This window comes from Colobus angolensis, unplaced genomic scaffold (genome assembly GCF_000951035.1).
Source record: "Colobus angolensis palliatus isolate OR3802 unplaced genomic scaffold, Cang.pa_1.0 Scaffold124, whole genome shotgun sequence".
In the NCBI taxonomy this organism is placed as follows: Eukaryota; Metazoa; Chordata; class Mammalia; order Primates; family Cercopithecidae; genus Colobus; species Colobus angolensis.
In genome coordinates, this window is record NW_012113586.1 from 2,938,435 (window position 1) to 2,963,750 (window position 25,316).

Consider the following 25,316-nt stretch of genomic DNA (forward strand, 5'->3'; position numbering starts at 1 on the left):
GAGGTCCAGAGAAGTTGAATAACTTGCCAAAGGCCTTACAACCAATCAGTCAGGGAAGATCAAGGACTACAATTTTGGATTCCTGACTAATTAAGGATCCCCGATACTAGGTCCTCCTGACACTGTGAATCACTGTTTGCTGTGTATTTTCTACATTTGTAGAAAAAGAAAGCAATACATGCCATATATTTTTATAAGGTGTGGACTTTTCTTAGTGTGCATGGTTTTGATAAAGCTTTTATTGATAGAAAACTCAGAATCAAGAGTAATGGACTACAATCACCCTTAAATGAGGCAGCCTGGCCTGGTGGAAAGAGTATCGGCCTCTGAGACCTGGGTGTTTATTCAACAAATTTGTTGTTAAGAGGAATGAAAAGATGACTAGGATACTGTCTACATCCTTAAGCAGCTGATAACCTAGAAGAGGTAGACATGTCCACAAATGATTATTATAAGGCAGAATGTGAAGAGTTGTAGAAGTTACGAACAAACTATGGATGTACAAATACGGAAGAATCACTCAAAGTTTGGGAAATCAGGAAAGGTTCTGTTAAAGTTTTTAGTCTTGTAAGAACAGGAAAGATGAGTAGGGCTTTGCTGGAATTGGATAAAGGCCTCTCAGATGGGAAGAGTAAAGCTTTAAGCTTAAAGGCTGAAAATCGGCTGGTCACGGTGGCTCATTGCTGTAATCCCAGCAGTTTGGGAGGCCAAAGTGGGCGGATCACCTGAGGTCAGGAGTTTGAGACCAGCCTGACCAACATGGAGAAACCCCGTCTCTACTAAAAACACAAAATTAGCCGGGTGTGGTGGTGCATGCCTGTAATCCCAGCTACTCAGAAGGCTGAGGCAGGAGAATCGCTTGAACATGGGAGGCGGAGGTTGCGGTAAGCCAAGATCGCACCACTGCACTCCAGCCTGGGCAGCAAAAACAAAACTCTGTCTCAAAAATAAAAATAAAGGGTGAAAATTGTAGAGGAACTTATAAAGAATATGAACAAAGGTATCTATATACACATCTATCTATCCATTTCTGGAATGGTTGGTAGAGTGAGAAGCTCAGCAAATCATTTCCCTCAAAAGGAATAAAATGGACAATTAAAATACTTGAACCATTTAGGATTCTGGAAATTGACCAAAGGCATACAACAAAGTGAGAAGTATTTATCCAAGAAAAACTCCCGGACCAGGAAAGAACAGTGTGTCTGTGATGTTTTAGCCCAGAGCTGCTCTCATCCCCTTCCAGCTCCATCAGCATGGCAGCTCTATCAGGGCAGGACAGGTTGGAGGGTTACCTGATTTGGAGTGGAATGCAGAAAAACTCCCGTGCTCCTAGGCACTGTTAGAAACAAAAGGAATCTCAGTAGCAAATGAATGGCAAAGGCCAATGCAGTTAGCCTGAGGTTTTTGTTCTGGTTGGGGCAAGCAAGAGATTGACAGACAAGCCAGAAACTTAACAGGGAGATTCGCGGAATGAAACAGCCATAGTGTACTTGCAACACATCTCTGGTGGCATGGAAGCATGCATGCAAGAGCAAGGTTGAGCATAATTTAAGAGAAACCAGAGAAAGCCCTAGCTACCTCTGAACATTTCTGACTAAACATGAGGCCTTAGACATAAGACCTTGGGTGAAGTAAAAGCTGGGAAGGCTTGTAAACTGCATAAACTTTGAATGTGTTCTCCAGTTTACACATGGATCCACTGGCAACATGTAGAAGCCCTTCCTAGTCAAATATATTTGGGTACAACCTCTGACAAATCATTGGCTGACCACTAAACTATACTGACACAGGGTTGATCCTAGGAAGCCAGGCTTAAAAAATATAAACAAGATTTTAGAAATACAAAACTAAGCAAAGACATCAATGACTGTGCAACATGGGGAAAAGAGCCTCCAAAGAATTAGGTTACACCAATCACTAAACAAACAGAACATCAGCTGCAAAAACTACCACCTCGCTGGGTCAGAGAGATCAGATCAGAACCCAGAGGTCTACAATAATGTTATCTAAAATGTCCAGTTTTCAACAAAAAATTACAAGATATGCAAAGAAGCAGGAAATAGTGGCCCATTTTCAGGAAAAAGAAGTACCTTAACTCTACCCCATTAGATGCCAGAATCACACCCTACCCCCAATCATGACCCCCAAAAATGTTTCCAGACATTGCCAAATGTCCCTGAAGGGAGGAAGGGCAAAGTCACCCTCTGGCTGAGAACTGCTGCTCTAACGCTAGTTATCACATAGTGTGATACTGGGATAAGACATATATCAATGGAATAAAATTAAGAGTCCACAAATTAGTATCAGTTGACATTTCACAAAGGTGCCAAAGCAATTTATAGGAAAGGGATAATCTTTTCAATAAATACTGAGATAACTGGATATTCATGCATAAAACATTGTTAGACCCTTCATATACATAAGGAATTAACTGAAAATGAATCACAGACCTAAATGTAAGAGCTAAAACTATAAAACTTTTAGAAAAAAATTTAGGTCAACTCTCAGTGACTTTGGATTAGGAAAGAAAGCACAATCCATAGAAGACAACACTGGTAACACTTCAGTAAAATTAAAATTTTTTGCATGTCAAAGACATGAATAAAAAATTGAAAAGACAAACCACAATCTCAGAGAAAATACATGTAGAATATATAAAGAACTCTTACAACTCAGCAAGACAATTCAATTTTTAAAATGGGCAAAAATATTGGAATAGACATTTTGCCAAAGACATGAACAGCTACTATCACAGATGGTCAACATCATTAGTCATTTGAGCAATGCAAATTAAAACCACAATGAGATACAACTTCACACCCATTAAAATGGCTATAATAAAAAAGGCAGATAATAAAAAGACAATAACAAGTATTAGTGGAGATGTGGAGAAACTGGTACCCTTGCTGTCATACATTGCTAGTGAGAATGTAAAAACAGTACTATGGAAGACAGTGTGGTAATTTATTGAGAAGTTATATATAACTTTACCATATGACTCAGAAATTCCACTCCTATGTATATACTTGAGAAATGAAGACATATATCCACCCAAAGACTTGTATGCAATTATTCTTAACAGCATCATTCATAATAACCAAAAACTGGAAACAACCCAAATGTCTATCAATTAGTGAATGGTTAAATATGGTATATCCATACAATGAAATTTGTTCAGCAGTAAAAAGGAGTAACTCTTGATAGTTGCTATAGTGTCGATGAACCTTAACTGCAAAACATTATGCTAGGTTAAAGAAGCCAGATGCAAAGGACTACATACTGTATGATTTCGTTAATATGAAATGTCTAGTTAAAAGGCAGATCTACAGAGACAGAAAGCAGACCAATGGTTACCAGTGGCTGGGATGGAAATGGAGATTGACTGCAAATCAATAAATGGGATCTTTGTGGATTGTGGGATAGTTGTAGTTTTATAAACTTACTAAAAAATCATTAAATCATACACTTAGAGTGGGAATATTTTATGTAAATCACTCAATAAAAATTTTTTTAAAAAGTTAAACAAGAAAATTGCTAGAAATTGTTATATCCTTACCATATAAAGATAACTGCTATTAACTTTTTGTATATATTTTTGCTGTGTATCCAACAAAAAGTGACTTCTGCCATAGTTTTTAAACTACTTGGTTCACATGCATTATCAATGTATTTGCATATTACATTTTTTAATAACCACAACAAAAATACACGTCTTATTTCATAGAATCATGAACGATAACACTGAAAGGCTATCTTAAAGATCATCTAATGCCTTCATTTCATCCTCCCTTTTGGGTTTCAGTTTCCTTGTGCCTAAAATGAGAAGGTATAATTAGATGTTTTCTTGGTTCTTCACTGCCCTGTTTTAATTGCCTTTATTTTTTTTTATATTCCTTTAGAAATGATTACTCCAATCTGCTAACAAAAATACGTAAAAACAACTAAAGCTTTAAGCTAAATTTGGGCTGTCTGGATTTTTCTCATTTAATTATCCTAGAAATCCTGTATTATCCCTCTTTTAGAGGCAAGAAAATTGAGATTTAGTAGGGTTAAGAAATTTGTCTTAGAAAGTAGATTCGACTGGGCGCGTGGCTCACGCCTGTAATCCCAGCACTTTGGGAGGCCGAGGCGGGCGGATCACAAGGTCAGGCGATCGAGACCTTCCTGGCTAACACGGTGAACCCTGTCTCTACTAAAAATATAAACAACTAGCCCGGCGAAGTGACGGACGCCTGTAGTCCCAGCTACTCGGGAGGCTGAGGCAGGAGAATGGCTTGAACCCGGGAGGCGGAGCTTGCAGTGAGCTGAGATCGCGCCACTGTACTCCAGCCTGGGCGACAGAGCAAGACTCCGTCTCAAAACAAAAAAGAAAGTAGATTCAAGGTTACCAGGTGATATGGTTAATTGAACCATGGGGGTGGGCTTTTGCCCGTGCTGTTCTTGTGATAGTGAATAAGTCTCATGAGATCTGATGGTTTTATAAAGGGCAGTTCCGCTGTACAAGCTCTCTTGCCTGCTGCCACGTAAGACATGCCTTTGCTCCTCCTTTGCCTTCTGCCATTTGAGGCCTCCCCACCCAAGTGGAACTGTGAGTCCATTAAACTTTTTTCTTTATAAATTACCCATTGTCGAGTATGTCTTTATTAGCAGTGTGAGAACCGACTAGGAGTTGGGGGAGGAAAGGGAGCACTGGGGAGTTATTGTTTAATGGTTATAGAGTTTCTGTTAGGAATGGCGAAAAATCTAGAAATAGGTAGTGGCAATATGTTGCACAACATTGCTGATGTAATTATTAATGACATCAAATTGTACACTTAAATGGTTAAAACAGCAAATTTTATGTTTGATATATTTTACCACAATAAAAATATAATAAAAGAAACTTGTTAGGTCAACCAAGAAGGGTGCAGGCTCACTCACTATCTGAACCATTCTGAGCACTATTTGCATAATGACAGTTCCTTTGCAATCCAATGAAATAAAGATGGGTATTTCAGTTATCTGGCAAACAAAGAGAAGTCCAGATTTTATCAAATTATAGTCACTTAGAGCTCCTTATTTATTTTTTTTTCTGGTCCTGTTTTAGTTTTAGTTGTTCCAGAAAATGTGTCTGCAATTAATTTTGATACATCCACAATGTAATTTCTTAAGTTTAAAATTTTTATCAAATTGAAATCCACTGTGCCAGGAAGAATTAAGAAATCAAGGATGTAAACTGGCTGTTATTTCAGAAGGTTTATTACCACTACCTTATTTGATGTTCCCTGGGTAAGCGGTTTTAAATATCCTGTGCTTTTACAGTAATGACAGACTAAACCACTATCTATAGTCCAGCTGATACTATTGCTCAAGCCTTTTGGGCCTATATTTGCCCAAGAATCACTTAAGAAGGGTCAGGTCAGATTTTAATGTGACAGAATGAGGTCCAGTGACTGAGGCAGTCTTTAAGCTTAATGATCTCAGAGGCTGGACTGGACTAGCTCTTAGAGATAACATCACAGTAATACTATAAGGCTGTCACATAAGTCTATGGTTTGTTTTCTCAAAATAGTTGGAATAAAATACGACTCTCTAAGCGAGCTCTTCATCTTTCTGTAACATCAAGAATGTAAAGATTAGCTGATCCAAAAGAAATACTCTCTGAACGAGAGACTGAAGGCCACCAGTTACTGTAAAAGCCAAAGTTGCTCTTCTGTACATAGGAAGAAACTAAACTGCCATCAGTGGGTAAAAATGAAGGCTAAACAAAGAATTTTCACTTAAAGAACATCTTTATTTGAACTTTAATATACAATATTACCTTTAATTTATAAAAATCACATACTAGAGGACATGACTGGAAATCAGTTCAGGAGCAGCCAGTGGGTACCAATTTAGGAGATTATACTTACCCCACTTATTAGTTTAAGAAAAAATTCTATCAATGAATTTGAGACCAGTGATATTGAAGGATGGCATTTCAACTTCCAAATACAGTAATTAAAATTGAAGATACTTTATTTAATTCAGCAAAAACTTCTAAATTTTCTTTAAAAATATTTTTTTCCCTATGAAGAACTGAGCTTATCTTTATTATGTTTTCTGGTATACATCTTACAGTAGAATTTTGTAGAAATCAAATAGCCACAAGATATTTGCAATTGTTTAAAATCCTCTGCATATTAATATGTATGTGTATGGGTGGGTGTGTGTGAGTCCCCACACTTACATTCACACCGAGCTGAAGCAGCCTGATAGCATGTTGGACCTGGAAAGGCAGTTCATTTATAATGTGGAAGACAGACAGTAAGTCTCTGCTCCCTCTATCATTCTGAATACAGGCTTCCCCTCCTCTAAAATTTCCCAAGATAGTGAAATATTTGACAAACTTCTTAAAGAAAAATCTATTATCTGTTAGCATGATTGGTGCACTGCAATGTATCTGCTAGTAATATGGTGTGTAATTTCACAAGCATTTTATGATTTCTGCAATTGTTAGGCTCAAACCAAGTTTGAAATGGATTAGCTGTTAAATAGTGAAAGTTTAAGGATGAGGTATGCTTTAGTTGAAAATGATGCATATAGACATTCTGAAATAATGCTACTGACTTGTAAAGGAATTGAGGAGAGTTACACAGGAGAAACGGATTCTCCTTTTGGATACACCTTTTCTCTGCACTCCTCAGACTCAGGCTATTCTAGAGGTAACAGGGGCAGTACCATTCTGCAGTCTAAAAAAGGAACAGTGGCTGCCAAATAGCAAATGAGTCACATAACCCATTTTCTGTTGCTTAGAATTCTTCAAAAGTTTGCTTTCTGCAGCACAAAGATCAGACATTCTATCATATTCTTGTTGTAGAGCTCTAAGAGTACCCAAGTGGATGAATTTCTGCAGCTCCAGCAATCCAGAATCCTGGTCAATGAGGGTCAATGAGCATGAGAACTTGGAGAATATAGTATTTTGACAATACACAGACCTTCATTTTACATAGAGAATCTGAAATTATGGCATTAAATGTCAAGGCGAAGACAACGGCTGATAGCATATCCATCTTCCCTTACCCCCATTCTGCCTCTTTCATTATAGTCAATCGTCCTGAAACCTGAACAGACTCCAGGAAGAGTGTACCTACTTTCAAGATAACAACATAAATAGCTTTAGGTTATACAGGTACACACAATCATACATACGCACATCATTTTGATTTAAAAATGAATTACATAAATCAAAACAGAGAGAAAAGATGCAGATCAAAGGTTAGAGGGTCTAACACAAAATAAACTTGGGATTGGGGTCACTAACTATGACCCATTGACCAAATCCAGACCTCCATCTGCTTTTGTAAATAAAGTTTTCCTGGAACATAGCTATGCCCATTCTTTACATGGTATCTATACCTGTTTTTGACAATTCAACAGCAGAAATGAGTAATAAGAGAGACTGTATAGCTCCCATAGCCTAAAATATTATCTGGAAGCTTGCTGACCAGTTCTAGATCAAAAAGAGCATGTCCATCATGCTCTGAATGAGCTAAAGTAACAGAAAATCATCGTTATTCGTGTTCTTGAGCCAGAATAAATGGATTAAAGTATCTCCGTATCGTATATAGTTACTCTAAATTCTGCTTATTAGTGCAGCCAAAACCAGTTTCCAACTGTTAATTAACAAAAAGTATTAAAAATTTATCTGTGTATAATTGTATTTATCTACATATATAGATCTTGATCATATATATATATAATAGAGAGAGAGAGGAAAACATAGGAGCTAGCCAATTTGAGTATAAGGAAACCTAAAGAAAAATAACTCAAAATATTACTACTAGGAACTGTTATTTGGAACCCTGAATATTTTAGTATATTTTTCTTTATATTTAACAGCATGGGACTATTAATAGGGCCCATACCAGAGGAAAGACAATTTACAATTGCAAATTTTACCCATGAATTATGTGATAAAATCTTTTTGAATATAAAATAACCAGCATTTCTATAAAACACTGCTTTTTAATTATGCAATTAAAGTGATATAGCAAAATAAGAATGTTTTTATTTCTAAAGTAAATATTTTAGTCAAAGTTGCATCAGAAATCAAGTATTTCTTTGACATTTTCAAGAGATTTTACTTATTAACTACAATTATAGTTGTTAGTATTATATAATAACACATTGTTTTAAAATATATTATAAACCTTTTCTTTTTCCTCTTTATATGAAATACAAAATTAAGAATTTTGTAACACGATTCATATTGGAAACGTTTAAAATGTGAGCTACTCTCATACAGAAAATGCTGTGGAATCACATAAAACATTCTAATGATTGAAAGTGCCAGGCACAATGCTTGGCACATATTAGATACCTCATAAATGTTCGTTCACGCATTCTCTCATTTACTCATGCACTCATTAAAAAAACTCCAGGCTTAAGGAGAAACTGCATTATAATGAGAAAGGCAAACACAATCTTTTATCAACAAATTTGGAGTTTTGACAAAGACTTTGGCAATGGAGAGCGGAGAAGACGAGAGGATGATGATTAAGATTTCAAACTGCTTGGTTAAAATCTAGCAAGTATAGCCCTGAGTTGCCCTATATGACATCATAGAGGATCAGGGTCAATACTCCATAAAAAGAACACATTTCCTTTCAATACCCAGGTTTTATTTTACATATAAACATCTGCTTGAAAGTCAGGAATACGTTGATGTTAGAGAGACATAAAATGTGCAACCCACAAAAAAGTAAGAACCACCTGACTGGGGACTTATTTTTCGAGATGAGACTTCTTTTTGGTTAGGGCCCCATTCTCTTGGTTTTAACAACTTAATACTGGTTGAATAATAATAATAATAATAAATCTGGGTTAACATAAAAAGTGTGATTCTAAAATGAAGAGAAATAAATGTAGAAGGAAGAAGAGTGTTCAAAATTCCTGTTTTTTCTATTATGCACCAACTGATCTATCTATTCTGCACATTTGTGCCAAAGGCACAAGTGTCAGCTCTTTGAAGAGGCACCTGGAAAGGACCATTTCTGGGCTTTTTGCAGAAGGTCTTACAAATGCAATGAATATTTAACCTGAGTATTAAGGTCTAAAAAATGCAAAGAGCTGTAAAAGACAGAAGAAAGGAAAGAACATTCTTGGAAGTTAAGCATTATATGGATAAGAATTGATCTTGAAGGAAATAATTTAAAAATCTAACAAAAATAAAACATGACACTGGCAAGTCATTTGTAGCTGACTTTAATTGCCTTTGGTATTCAGGAGATTTAAAAAAAAAAATGGAAGTAATTTTATAAGCTCTAGTCTTTCCATCACACAGAAGGTAGGGAGTGATAAAGAAGACCCTTCCATTGTCCCTGTCAAATTCTTTCTTTGTACCCGAACTGGCTCTGCTTGCATACTTCCCTGCCTTCTCTTAAGCTTCAGTCATCTGGGTAATACAAATAGAGCACTTGGGAGTAGGGGTTCTGTCTCCTCATCCCTTGAGAAGTTCCTGCGGAACCAAGAAGGTCCCTTTACTCTGCATTCTTCTAAACAAGGTGAAAGAGAAGTCAGAGAGTTCATTGCCATCTGCACTGCCGCTCTGGGTCTTGGCCAACTCAAGTTTTTCACTTTTTCTCAGGGATTCATAAGTGGGCTTGTGCTACTTTTATGAGGAAGGCTAACATTTTTTAGAACCAAATACTTTCCCTTTTCCCTTCTACAGTTATAGTAATATATATACCTTTCTCATTTAGAAATTTAAATGTTCAAGTAGTAAAAGATATTACAATGTCAAAACATGTGCTATAATTTAACTCTCTTAAGGACTACTGTAACTGGCCCTGCATCTTTATTTTCTATGCATACTGAAAACTTTTGCAGTGGTTATCATTTACGGATCATCAGCAGAACTGTCAAAATTAATGATGTGTGGTGTAAGATTATCAACCTTAGAAAATATTATATTAATTAATTCTTTTCCCAACTTAAAAGCTAAGTTAAAAAGAAAAGCTATCAAACAAGAAAATAAGCCTTCAGAATTCCAAGGTGGGCTTCTTGTACGAACTTTGTTTCATGAAATCTTCAAATTCAGAGTAAATATTATACTAATTATACTGTTTCTAACTTTTATTAATGTCAATGGAAGATGTCTATATTAAATGAAAAGAGCAAAAAAGTATCTTGCACTGTCAAATAAATTTAAGGACAGAAAATTTATTAAGCACTAGATATTTATCTTATAGTTCCTGATAAAATTTAAGTTCTTTTTGCCGAAATATAAAGAACTTGTAGTTTATTTAAAAAGAAATATCAATGCAAAACCTACTGATAATAAGATCAAGTCCCTTAGAGGTGTTCCAATTTTAGTGTAATAACACCATTCTTTTTTAACACTGAAAATTGTTCTGAAACTATTCTGATTCTTCGGAATTCTATAATATTCTTGGAGAAAATTAAAATACATAAAATATCTGTGAACAACTCACTCATCTGATGAGATTATAAATAAAAGATCCCCTATCCCTATTCCAGATAGAATATTTAAGAAAGTTTCACTGGGTTTGTTTTGCTTTAATAAGTTATAAAAGTAACTTATTTAGCTTATCAAGGCAAATTTAGAGCTGCCTAATAGTATAGTGAATTTTGCCAAGCCACATAAATAAAGTTGTAAGTTGAGTGATCTACTAACTTTATTATGAAATTAAAGTGAATAAAATTTACTTGGTAGATGTGTTGGTCTGGAAAAATAAAGTACCAACAAAACCAAGGATTGCTCTTAGAATAGGTTTCAAGGCAACAAAGTGCGGCATCTTCCCACTTTCTGTCACGCTACTAACCGTGGACTGAACTACATGCAAAAAATCCCAAACCCAGGCTCATAAGTGGTGATTATGATAAACAGCAGTTTCGGTGATTCCATATGAAGAAAAAGATTTGAGTATTCTTTGTGAGATCACGCCCCCAGAGAAAATTAAACTTAACCAAGAAATTTCAATGAAATAGATTGGGATTTGAAATGGTTGCCAGTCTGGTCATCCAATGGGGAACTTGAAAATTCAGATAGGGTTAGGTACTCCTATTTCTTTTTTGAGTCTTCTTGTTACTGATACAATTATATTATTCTTTCATTCTTGTTTATTTTAGTTCATTCCATTATTAAAATGGAGAAAAAGTGATAAGCCATATGTAAATATTTGATTTGAATGTTGCTCCACTGTAGGAGGAAACAAATATATAATTGGTTCCAAAGGCCATCTTGAACTCCTGCAAGGTGCTCTATATTCTTGGCTTGCTTTCAGGAAGTCTAGCCTCCAGACTTCAGGACTCTAAAAACAATGCAGTAGTAACAGGCAAATGTGACCACCTCATTAACGATCAAAGCACATCCAGGTCTCTGTCCTACATATACCAGAACATGTTTTGGTCAGGTATAAAATGGAATAATTTCAAAGTTGACGTATCTACAAGTTGAAAAGTCTTAGGGGGAATAGTTTCACCCTGTCATGTTGACATAGAGGTCCAGGTTTTCAAAAGCCGCCTCTCCAAACTAATTTCTGTAGTGGTCCATGTAAACAAAACACAGGTGAGAATGGTCCTTCTGGAACTGCTTTCATCGAACAGCAGGATTACCTGAAAGTGTGGTGTTGGCTAAATGTAACACAGGCAGAGGGTGAGCCTCTGTATTAAACACCCAGTGGTCTAAAGGTAAAAGGTCATCACCGGAGAACAGCAGATACAAATATCTGAAAATAAAAAGGGGAGAAATGAGCTTCAGTTAGAATTCAACAAGAACATGAAGTGAGCTCACTTATAATGGCAGAGAAAACCAGCAACCTATTTTGAGCAGCTTTGATGAAAAACATCACAGAAATAAACCTCAGTCACCCAAATGATCTAAACACAAAGACAAGAGGTTTCAGAACAGTGTATAAGAAATCCAGTAAGATGAACAACTAGATCTGCTGAAATAAAACGGTTTAAAAAAAATTCCAGCCAGGCATGGTGAAGAGAGCAGACACCTTTGTCTTGTTCCTAATCTTAAGAGTAACACATTCAATTTTCCAATATGATGTTAGCTGTAGGTTTTTCATATATGCCCTTATCAGGTTAAGAAGTTTCCTTCTATTCCTAGTTTGCTGAGAGTTTTTATCAGAAATGGGTGTTGGATTTTGCCAAAGAATTTTTCTGTGTCTACTGAGGTGGTCTTTTTTAGTTAATTGATTGATTTTCAAACGTTAAATCAACCCTCCACACCTGGAATATACCCATTTAGTCATAACATATTATCTATTTAATTTGTTGTTTGGTTTGTCAAAATCTTGTTTAGTTCTATCTATGTGCAGGAGGAATATTTGTTCTGATGAGGACTCTGCTGTCATTCATTTATTTTCTCTAAGTTATTGGGGTACAGGTGGCATTTGGTTACATGAGTAAGTTCTTTACTGGTGATTTGAGAGATTTTGGTGCACTCATAACCTGAGCAGTACATACTGCCTCATATTTGTAGTCTTTTATCCCTCGCCACCCTCCCACTCTTCCCCCAAAGCCCCCAAAGTCCACTGTATCATTCTCATGCCTTTGTGTCCTCATAGCTTAGCTCCCACATATCAGTGAGAACACACGATGCTTGGTTTTTCCATTCCTGAATTTACTTCACCTAGAATAATAGTTTCCAATCTCATCCAGGTCACTGCAAATGCTGTTAATTGGTTCCTTTTTATAGCTGAGTAGTATTCCATCACATAAATATACCACAGTTTCTTTATCCACTCATTGATTAATGGGCACTTGGGTTGGTTCCATGATTTTGCAATTGTGAACTGTGCTGCTATAAACATGCGTGTACAAGTATCTTTTTTGTATAAAGACTTCTTTTCCTCTGGGTAGATACCCACTAGTGGGACTGCTGGATCAAATAGTAGTTCTACTTTTAGAAGTTAAAAGATAGTTCTTTAAGGAATCTCCACACTGTTTTCCATAGTGGTTGTGCTAGTTTACATTCCCACCAGTAGTGCAGAAGTGTTCCCTGATCACTGCATCCATGCCCACATATAGTATTTTTGATTTTTTGATTATGGCCATTCTTGCAGGTGTAAGGTGGTATCGCAATGTGGTTTTGATTTGTATTTCCCCGATCATTAGTGATGTTGAGCATTTTTTCATGTTTGTGGGCCACTTGTACATCTTCTTCTGAGAACTGTATATTCACGTCCTTAGCCCACTTTCTGATGAAATTGTTTCTTACTGATTTGAGTTTGGTGCAGATTCTGGATATTAGTCCTCTGTCAGATGTATAGATTGTTAAGATTTTGTCCCGCTCTGTGGGTTGTCTGTTTACTCTGCTGACTGTTCCTTTTGCCGTGCAAAAGCTCTTTAGTTTAATTAAGTCCCAGCTATTTATATTTGTTTTTGTTGCATTTGCTTTTGGGTTCTTGGTCATGAAATCCTTGCCTAAGTCAATGTCTAGAAGAGTTTTTCCAATGTTATCTTCTAGAATTTTTATTGTTTCAGGTGTGAAAGTCCTTAATCCATCTTGAGTTGATTTTTGTATAAAGTGAGAGATGAAGATCCAGTTTCATTCTTCTACATGTGGCGAGTCAATTATTACAGCATCATTTGTTGAAAAGATGTCTTTTCCCCACTTTATGTTTTTGTTTGCTTTATCAAAGATCAGTTGGCTGTAACTATTTGGCTTTATTTCTGGTCTGTTCTGTTCCATTGGTCTATGTGCCTATTTTTATACCAGTACCATGCTGTTGTGGTGACTATGGCCTGAGGTATAGTCTGAAAGCAGGTAGTGTGATGCCTCCAGATTTGTTATTTTTGCTTAGTCTTACTTTGGCTCTGTGGGCTCTTTTTTGGTTCCATATGAATTTTAGCATGTTTTTTCTAGTTCTGTGAAGAATGATGGTGGTATTTTGATGGGAATTGCATTGAATTTGTAGATTGCTTTTGGCAGTATGGTCATTTTCACAACATTCATTATACCCATCCATGAGCATGGGATATGTTTCCATCTGTTTGGGTTGTCTATGACTTCTCTCAGCATGTTTTGTAGTTTTCCTTGTAAAGGTCTTTTGCCTCCTTGGTTAGGTATATTCCTAAGTGTTTTATTTTATTTCATTTTTTGCAGCTATTGTAAAGGAGGTTGAGTTCTTGATTTGATTCTCCACTTGGTCACTGTTGTTGTATAAAAGAGCTACTGATTTGTGTACATTAATTTTGTATCTGGAAACTTTCCTGAATTATTTTATCAGTCCTAGGAGCTTTTTCTGGAGGAGTCTTTAGGGTTTTCAAGGTAAATGATCATATCATCAGCAAACAGTGACAGTTTGACTTCCTCTTTATCGATTTATATGCCCTTTCTTTCTCTTGTCTGATTGCTCTGGCTAAGACTTCCAGAACTATGTTGAAGAGGAGTGGTGAGAGTGGGCATCCTTGTTTTGTTCCAGTTCTCAGAGGGAACGCTTTTCAACTTTTCCCCATTCAGTATTATGTTTGCTGTGGGTTTGTCACAGATGGCTTTTATTACATTGAGGTATGTCCCTTGTATGCCAATTTTGCTGAGAGTTTTAATCATAAAGGGATGCTGGATTTTGCCAAATGCTGAATCTACTGAGATGATCATGTGATTTTTAGTTCTGTTTACGTAGGGTATCACATTTATTGACTTGCATATGCTAAACCATCCCTGCATCCCTTGTATGAAACTCACTTGATTATGACGGGTTATCTTTCTGATATGTTGTTGGATTCGGTTAGCTAGTATTTTGTAAAGGATTTTGGCATCTAGGTTCATCAAGAATATCAGTCTGTAGTTTTCTTTTTTGGATATGTCCTTTCCTGGTTTTGGTATTAGGGTGATGCTGGCTTCATAGAATGAATTATGGAGGGTTACTTCTTCCTCTATAATAGTGTCAAAGGATTGGTACCAATTCTTCTTTGAATGTCTGATATAATTCTGCTGTGAATCCATCTGTTCCTGGACTTTTTTTTTGTTGGTAATTTTAAAATTACCATTGCAATCTCGCTGCTTCTCTATTGGTCTGTTCAGGGTATCTAATTCTTCCTGATTTAAGCTAGGAGGGTTGTATTTTTCCATGAATTTATCCACGTCTTCTAGGTTTTCTAGTTTATGTGTAAAGGTGTTCATAGCAGCCTTGAATGATGTTTTGTATTTCAGTGGTGTCAGTTGTAATATCTCCTGTTTTGTTTCTTAATGAGATTAATTGAATTTTCTTTCTTTTCTTGGTTAATCTTGCTAACAGTCTATCAATTTTATCTTCTCAAAGAACCAGCTTTTTGTTTCATTCATCTTTTGCATTTTTTTTTTGTTTGTTTCAATTTCATTTAGTTCTGCTCTGATCTTGGTTATTTCCTTTCTTCTGTTAGGTTTGGGTTTGGTTTGTTCTTGTTTCTCTAGTTCTTTGAGGTGTGGTCTTAGAATGTCAGTTAGCGCTCTTTCAGTCTTTCTGATGTAGGCATTTAGGGTTGTGAACTTTCCTCTCAGCACTGCCTTTGCTGTATCCCAGAGGTTTCGATAGGTTGTGTCATTACTGTCGTTCAATTTGAAGAATTTTTTAATTTCCATCTTGATTTCGTTTTTGACTCAATGCTCATTCAGGAGCAGGTTATTTAATTTCTATGTATTTGCATGGTTTTGAAGGTTCCTTTTGGAGTTGCTTTCCAGTTTTATTCCACTGAGGTCTGAGAGAAGGCTTGATGTAATTTCAAATTTCTTAAACTTATTAAGGCTCGTTTTATGGCTTATCATATGGTCCATCTTGGAGAAAGTTCCATGTGTTGTTGAATAGAATGTGTATTCTGCAGTTGTTGGATGGAATGTTCTGTATATATCTGCTAAGTCTATTTGTTCCAGGGTATAGCTTAAATCCATTGTTTCTTTGTTGACTTTCTGTCTTGTTGACCTGTCTAGTGCTGTCAGTGGAGTACTGAAGTCCCCTGTTATTGTTGTGTTGCTGTCCATCTGATTTATTAGGTCTATCAGTAATTGTTTTATAAGTTTGGGAGCTCCAGTGTTAGGTACATATATGTTTAGGACTGTGATATTTTCCTGTTGGACAAGACCTTTTATCATTATATAATGTCCCTCTGTCTCTTTTGACTGCTGTTGTTTTAAAGTTTAAAGTAACTGTCATTCTTTTAAAAATTTTTTTCTTTACTTTTTTTTTAAATCAATTTTACTTTCTTCTGCTAATATTTTTACAGAATGGTTTCACCTCATAAAAGATGTGGGTCATCCATAACATTTCATCATAAAAGAAAACATATACCATTCAAAATATACTACATCCCTTTCTGCTACCATGTTTTTATTAGTGAATATGTACTTATAAAAGGGATTTAAACAGTGATTTTCCAAGAATAATGTGAAAAGTAAAAATAGTTTTATCTTTTCTCCAGTATTCATTGCCAAAGTATATGTGCTGCTAAATAACAAGTTTTCTTTTATTCTTAGATAGTTCATATTGGCACTTTTTGGGTTTTTTAAAATTATACATTTTCACTGGGTAATCAGATGGGCTTCTTTATAATAGGTTTTTGTCATTGTTTTATAGTAAACTCTTGCTTTTTCAGAATTTGAAGTCAATCTTCAGCAGCAAATCTTTTTATTTTTATGAAATTCATGAGCTGTCATGATATAAAGATCCTCTGTAAAATTACTTTAAGTCTTTCAATTTCCTATATTGAAGGCTTAAAATTTCGTGGTTTATTCTTGTTGTCATTTTTATATTTGCTCCTTTTTACCTAATTTATCTTTCTCCTCTGGTTGCTTTAAAGATTTTTTTATTTACCCTGGTTTTGATCAGTTTGATTATAATGTGTCTTGGTGAAGTTTTCTTCATTCATGTTTCTTGTGCTTGGAGTTTGTTTAGCTTCTTGGATCTGTGGGTGTATAGTTTACATCAAGTTTGGAAAGATTTTTGCCATTATTTCTTTTAAAAAAAGGGTTTTTTTTTGGGTCCACCTTCTTGTGTCCTCTTCTTTGGAGATTCTAATTTCACGTATTTTACACCACTGTAAGTTGTCTCATAGCTCACTGATCTCTATTTTTATAAGATTCTTATTTTTTGCTCTTGTTTTATTTTGGATAATTTCATTGCTAAGTCTTCAAGTTCACTGATTTTTACTTCTGCGATGTCTAACATGCTAATAATCTCATCTGGTATATTTTTCAACTCAAACATTACAGTTTTCATTTAGAGAAGTTTGATTTGGGTTTTTGTATCTTCTAGGTCTCTACTTAACTTTTTGAATAGAGGGAACATAGTTATCATAAATATTTTAATTGTCATTGTCTACTAATTCTAACATCTTTATCAGTTCTAAGTTCGTTTTATTTTCATAATTATTGATCACATTGTACTGCCTCTTGGCATACATGGTAAACTTTGACTAGATGCTAGACATTATGGATTTTACATTGTTACATGGTAGTTATTTTTATATTCCTTTATATAAATCTTCAGTTTTGTTCAGGGATGTAGTTATATCACTTAGAAACAGTTTGATCCTTTCAGGTCTTGCTTTCATTATTTGCTACATAGGTCCAAAGCAGCCGGTTATTCCCCACTATTCAGGCAGAACCTTCCTGAGTACTCACTCTACTCAGTGCCACTTGAATTACGAATTTTTCCAGTCTGGTTGCTGGTAACAGGCACTGTTCCTGCAACCCTACATGGCCCTATGTGAATGCCAGAAACTGCTGCCTTTAATCCTCTAGGATGATTATTTCCCTCACCTCAGGTAGGTTCTTCACATGCATGTGATGATCAGCACTCCGCTGAATGCTCCAGTGGGTTCCCCTGGTTATTTCTCTCTGCAGCTCTCTCCTCTCTGGTACTGTCCTGTGAATTCTAGCTATCTTAGTTTCACCACACTCACAGCTTCATCTCCTTAGGGAGTGTGCTGGGCTTTGTCTCAAGTCCCCTCCCTGTACTATGTCCTGGAAACTCTATCAAGACCGTCAGCTGGGGCAATCACAGGGCTCACTTCATTTGTTTCCTATCTCTCAGAGATTACTGTCCTTCCTTGCCTCCTGTCTGGTGTTTCAAAACCATTGTTTCATATATATTTTGTCATTTATTTCAGGCAGAAGGGTAAATCTGGTTCCATCTTTAGAGAAAGCAGAAGTTCCACTCATCCATTTTGAGAGACTGTGTCAAACAATTTGCTGAATGCCATGTAATTATGTTCATGGAATCCCCAACCCTCATGTGTATTATTAGTCCAACCCAAAAAGAACATTAGATGGTCCAGCAAGAACTTGCTTTTAGAAATCCTTTCCAATTCTTCATGATGACTAGTTCCTTTCTGTCTTCATACCATGACTTCCTAGAATTTTGTGAAAATGGACATTAAATACATCTATATTTTCTTCAGTACAACTGCATTTGTAGTAGTAATTTAACAAGTTACTTTTCTTCCTTTGGGGTTCTAGTTTCATCTTAGCCATAACTGTTTACCTGGAATATAATTTGTTATTTTAAATTACTGCAAGAATCCAAATAAATTATATACCAAGGTACTATTTCAAATGCGATTTTGCAATCAATATTAATATTTTAGGAATAATGGAGGGAAACAGTGGGATAGGAGAAAGATAATTTTAAAGAAGGGAAAAGTTGGACTGAAGGGGTTAGAGGAAAGGAGGCTGGAGTTAAAGTACGAGTGCTTTGTATTTTATCTTATAATTCCCTTTCTGGCATGCCATTGCTTTCCTTATTTTTTTTATTGTGATAATAAACACGTGACATAAATTTACAATCTTAACCATTTTTCAGCATATAGTTCAGTAGTGTTAAGTATATTCAAGCTGTTCTTTGCAAAACTAAAACTAATTTCCATCCCCCTCCCCAAGTCCCTGGTAACCACCATTCTACTGTGCTTCCATAAATGTGACTACTTTAGGGACCTCATAGAAGCGGAATCACCCCATATTTGTCTTTTTATGCCTGACTTATTTCACTTAGCATAATGTCCTCAAGGGTCATCCATGCTGCTTCCCTGATTTTGATTCTAGAACTCTATTTCCTACTACTTCTCCTAGTGCATGTACTTTAGTCGGTCTAGTTTCTTTAGGATTTTTCTAAAGGTATTTTTTCAGGCTGAATCATTCTTTTCACAAAACTACTTTCTGTTTTACCTCACCTATTAACATCTTACTAATTCAGCATCATTTTAGTCTTTCTTCATGACTACTCTAGCCTGCACCAAAATTTCCTTCTCTGAATTTCTAAAACATTTATTTTCTATTTAGCACCAAATACAGTTGTCCCTCAGTATCTATGGGGGATTGGTTCCAGAACCTCTCGCAGATATAAAAATCCTTGAATGCTCAAATCCTTGATATCAAATGGTATCATATATTCATATAACCAATGCATGTGCTGCCATACACTTTAAATCTATGTAAATAGTTGCTATATTATATTGCCTAGGGAATAATGACAAGAAAAAGGTCTACACATGCTCAATGCAGATGCAATTTTTAAAAAACTGTGTCTTCAATCCATGGTTGCTTGAATCCATGAACCCATGGATATGGAGGGCCAACTGCATATACTTCATACTTTCATTAAATTTGTCCATGCCTAAAGGTAAGAGATTTCTGAACTAGACTCCAAGCTCTTTACGGGTGGAGTATATGTTTCATATACTTTAATTCTCAAATAACACAACTCTGAGAAAGCAGGTATTTAATAAGTACATATTGATTTGACTTAGTTTTTCTCCAGGAGTAAGTGAGCAGAAAACAGCAGTATAGGGGACCTGGTGTTACTCTTTTCATCCAGCTGGAAAAATAGTTCTCTCACGGTAGGAGGCTAACTTCAAGATCCAGTTACAGACAAGATAAAAGATAAATGAAAGGAAACAGTGGCTTTGTTTTTCAGTCTTCTCTAACTTTTTTTTCCCCTCATCTGAGAATCCTCACCCTCAATGATCCCACTGATTCTCTCCCTCTCCAAAATATATTACTTAGCACTTTTGCTTAGAAATTAAAAAATTATACTACTGATGTTTTATGGACAAAGCCACTATCAGAGTTGTCTTTGAACTTACTTCAAAACCTTGCGCAGGGAATTTGCTTTAATAGTCTGATAGCTAGCTAACTATGCATTCATTTGCTTATACTGAGAATAACTTCATAAGCAAAGTAAGATAACAGTAGCAGTATAAAAGAGAATTAAAACTATGAGAGGATACGACAATAACATTAGTACCAATACCTATTCTGGATAATTTACTAGTTTTCCCCTCCCTTTGGCCCCCAATATTTTATAAAACTTTCTTACTTTTTTTTGAGATGGAGTCTTGCTCTGTTGCCCAGGCTGGAGTGCAGTGGCACGATCTCGGCTCACTACAACCTCTGCCTCCCAGGTTCAAGCGATTCTCCTGTCTCAGTCTCCTAAGTAGCTGAGATTACAGCCGTGTGCCACCATGCCTGGCTAATTTTTGTATTTTTAGTAGAGACAGGTTTTCACCATGTTGGCCAGGCTGGTCTCAAACTCCTGAACTCAGGTGATCTACCCGCCTCAGCCTCCCAAAGTGCTGGGATTACAGGCATGAGCCACCACGCCCAGCCTGTAAAACTTTCAAACATAGAAATGTTGAAAGAATTTTACAGTGAAGTACACATATACTTAACCTCCTAGAAGTAAATTGGTATCACAAATTGGTATCAAGTTGGTATCACGAATCTATTACTCTATTCATTTACTACTAGCTTTCTTTACAATACGACAATACATTCCTTTAGAAAAAGTAGCTAAGTTAGCAAACTAAACTAAGAATCAAGAATAACTTGCTTAGTAAAATTGTCTGCAAAGGAAGAACTAGAAGACAATGACATTTTTTAAAAACCAGGACAAACTTAGGGCAATAAACTGCAGGCAACAATATTTACCTGAGTTTTGAGAGAAAAATTGTTGCCACAAATTTTAGCTCCTACATTTCTGATTTTCGAAGCACTAGATTAAAAACATTTAGAATTTTAATAAATAGCAAATTATTTTATAATATTTATTTATTTAATAACTAAATGAGATGAAATTACTTTTAACAGATGAATTTGAAAATTACTGGAAAGAAAAAATTAAGAGCAAGATTAAGTGTAGTCAAATGGTAAACAATTCTTTTTTTCTGACTTCTTTCAAAAACATATGATTAATGGACCATCAAAAAGTGAATGGACAAATAAAACGTAGTATATCCAAACAAGAGCATAATACTCATTAATAGAAAGGAATGAACTATTGATAAATGCAACATGGATTAACCTAAAAAGCAGTATGCAATAAAAGCCAGACATAAATGTTATTGTGGTAAAAGCCACGTAACAAAAAATTTACCAACCATTTAGTGTACAGTTCAGTCCATTGTTCACCTTATAAAACTCAAACTCTATACCCCTTAAACAATGATTATCCTTTACCTCTTCCCTAATACTGCAGGAATCAAATTATATTAAATTCTACAAGCAGCAACCTATAGTGACAGAAAACAGGTAAGAATTTGGGGGTGGGTAGAACTGACTGCCAAATTAGAATGGAAATGTTCCATGTATCAACTAAGGCTGATGTTTACCCAGGCTTAAACATTTGCCAAAATGCAATAAACTGTACACTTAACATATTTCAATAAAGCTGATTTTAAAAGTTTTTTAAAAAAGACTAATGAACAAGGATGGAAAAGGATAGCCTTATCATGTGTTACTGCTACATAAGTAAAATTTGGGTTGTAGCTCCCTCTACTGTAGCAAAATAAATTGGCAAAGAAACTGGCAAACATATTTCAAAGATTAAACTTTTGAAACTGGAAAGATGCTTAAATAGTACGAGTGAAATTCACTCTGTGTGTTCTTACGCGTGCACGCACGTACGTGTGTCCCAGTGCCTAATGTTTACATTGCACTGTGACAGGACATAGGAGGCACTTAAAAATGTGAAGACCACGGTTCTCGTCTTCCAGTATATCTATTTGAAGAGACTGAACTACAAAAATATAGCAGTTAAGCAAAGACTTGCCCACTTGATTTTATGCTAGGTTCTCTGCCAGTATAGTTAATTTCTTAATCCCTAATTGCCTCCATAAATGTTTTACTGGGTCACAGATATCAGTGGTTCTCAAAGTGTCATTCCCCCAGACCAGCAGGATCAGCATTGCCTGGGAACTTGTTAAAAATGCAAATTCTTAGGCCTCACTCTAGACCTATTAAAGAGAAACTGTCCAGAGCCCAGCATACCCCGTTTTAAGAGGCTTCCAGGTGATTCTGATTCATGACGATTCTCAGGTTTGAGAACCACTTTTCTAGGTTACCAACTTTGTGTAACTTCTAACAACAGTTAGTTTGTACTGTTTCTGCTTTTCTCCTTTATGTGGGCACCTGGACCTTTGACTGTCTACTGAAAACAAATCCACAGCCCTGACATCCTCAGCTTTCACATTTTTCCTTGGGTCCCTTCTTCTTGCTTTATCAATTCTTTTACTCATCATCAGCTACCTCCTAACACTAAGTGAATTCTGAGATCAAGCTCTAAGCCCCAACCAGAAAATAAAGTAGGTCTATTATTCTCTTCTCTTTCCCCCTCCTACTCTTATTATATACAAGATCTTATAACATTGCTGGGGTTTTTTAGCTGTCTCCTTTGAAATCAAATGATTCAATCCTTTATTCAGCAAACATTTAATACTGAAATACATATTATATGTGTGGCCCTACTATAGATACTGGGGATAAAACAATAACCCAAATATATAAAAATACTGTAAACTCTTCACATACTTTGTATTCTAATTGGGGAATGCTTAAGAAAATTACGTGCAGTGTTGGAAGATAGGTGCTATGATGAAAAGTAAAGCAAGGAAAAATAAGAGGAAGTAAGGGAACAATTTGAAATTTTATACAGGATGATCAAGTAATGCCTTAAACAGAACTGATAAAATGATATGATTAAAAACTAAAGAGTGATCCGAGTAAAGATGCAAACGGCCAACTTCTTTTCTTGCCTAACAGACTGAAAATTTATCAACAAACTCAATACATATTTACTCAGTGCCTCATGTGCTAGGTGCTAGGGAGATCATAATAGTTAAAAGGAGAAGTCCCTACAGCTACGAAGCTTACATTCTACTGGAAGAAGATAGATTTAAAAAAAAAAAAACATCCAAGCTGAGCGTGATGACTCACACCTGTAATCCCAGCACTTTGGAGGCTAAGGCAGTAGGACTGCTTGAGCCGAGCAGTTCAAGACCAACCTGGGCAACATAGCAAGACCCGCATTTCTACCAGACAAGAACAACACACACCTATGTCAGATGGGGATATGGTTTGGTTCCGTGTCCCACTCAAATCTCATCTGGAATTGTAATCCCCATAATCCCCATATGTAGAGGGAGGGACATGGTGGGAGGTGACTGGATCATGGGGGTGGTTTCCCCCATATTGTTCTCGTGATAATGAGTGAGTTCTCATGAGATCTGATGGTTTTATAAGTGTTTGACAGTTCCTCCTTCACATGCTCTCTCTTTCCTGCCACCATGTAAGATACCTCTGCCTCCCCTTCTGCCACGATTTGTTTCCTGAGGCTTCCCTACTTATGCAGTGAATCAATTAAACCTCTTTTCTTTATAAATTACCCAGTCTTGGGCAGTTCTTTATAGCAGTGTGAGAATGGACCAATACAGATGATGATAGTGTTACAAAGAAAAATAAAGGAGGACGAGGACAGAGAATAATGAAGTGTTCGGATAATACATAGGGCATATTTTTACAGGCAGGCACTCAAAACAGCATAATTACAAGTTAGGGAGAGAATGAATGAAATTTTTAGGATATAAGTTATTTTATGTCAGGATTATTCTATTATATTCACTGATATAGCCCTAGCATACAAAATAGCTGGCACACATCAGGCGTTTAACAACAAACATTTGTTGGATAGATTGTCTCATATATTACACTGTATTTTCTATATATTTTAATCACTATTTACTTAGTAGAAAAAGAGCTCACATCTTGATAAAGAACAAAGAGGTGGAATTAAGGATTCCAGAAAGCACTAGTTTAAAAGGGTGAGCAAACACTGAAACTTTCATTCCATTTACTTCCTGAGATCTGATTGTTTGACTTTTCATCTATTTTCTTAACCTACAGAAAACAAGTTTTAAGTGATTTACTCTGTTGTCTAAGATTTACTTAAAACAAAAGGTTTGTTCATTTAAATCTTACTACACACTATCAGGTACTGCCTAAATGTTTCCATACTTCTCAGAATACCCATCTGATTTTAACCATTTCTAATTAGTTAATTTTCTAAAACGCTCTGAGTTTTCTGAAGAGTTAGCTCTCTCAGCGTATTTTGCTTAATTATGTTATATCAAATGCACATGCCATTGCCCTAGCCATCCATTTTACTTCTAGGAATCTAACTAACATTTATCTTCACAAAGGGAGCAGAGATATATGTAAAAGGACGTTCACTGCAGCACTGTTTATAAGAGCAAAAAAACAGAACCAACCTCTATATTTAACAATAGGGTACTGACTGAACAAATTATAAAACATTCCTCAGTGGATTTATATATACCAATATGGAAACCTTTCCTAGATAAAAAGATGAAAATGTAAGTTTCAGAATAATAGTTATATATAATCTTACATATGGAGAAAAAAGGGTAAAGGATATATATTATATATATTTTTATATGTTTGCATATACCCAGAAAATTTCCAGAAGGCTGTATCAAGAACTATTTAATAAGTATTCTCTTTGGGAAGTGAGACTGGATGTGAGGCACAAAGAAACTTATTTATTTATTTATTTGGTCATTTCTTCAGTTCTATACTATTTAACTCATTTTGCAATATCCACATACTATTTTTATAATTCAAAAAAAGCTGTATTAAAAACAACCTGATTTTTTAGGAGCTACACACTGTAATAGAGCTACATATTATAGTGTTTACACACTGATTTTAATATGACAAGTGCTATGCTGTTATGTATATACAGATCAACAAACATGTTCATTGCATGCATGCTTGTTCTAACTCAAAACCCTAAATTAAAGCACTGAGGATATTAATATTTCATATAGACTATCAGGACAAATGAAGTACTAATAATACACACTTAAGGATATTCTCAGAATATATTTCCAAGTGGGGGCGCGGGCCACGGGTAGACCCTGCTTCCTTAACAACAACAACGAAAAAGAATATACTGGGGGAGGGCGGAGCAAGATGGCCGAATAGGAACAGCTGCAGTCTCCAACTCCCAGCGCGAAGGACACAGAAGACCGGTGATTTCTGCATTTTGAACTGA

At 35.8% G+C, this 25,316-nt stretch overlaps 1 protein-coding gene across 2 annotated transcripts in view; it reads right to left on the reverse strand.

Annotated features, from left to right (window-relative positions):
* Positions 1-8,004: 8,004 nt before the first annotated feature.
* Positions 8,005-25,316, reverse strand: part of MAN1A2 (mannosidase, alpha, class 1A, member 2) — a 175,351-nt gene continuing 158,039 nt past the window's right edge. Inside the window, exons 13-14 of one of the 2 annotated variants that reach the window (XM_011933066.1) lie at positions 11,599-11,711; positions 9,153-9,478 (exon numbers count right to left, since the gene is read on the reverse strand). In XM_011933066.1, the coding sequence (XP_011788456.1) occupies positions 9,408-9,478; positions 11,599-11,711 (184 nt within the window). In that variant the 3' untranslated portion in view covers positions 9,153-9,407. Of the gene's footprint in view, positions 11,712-25,316 lie in introns of both variants that reach the window. The other variant, XM_011933067.1, reaches the window with a different exon arrangement.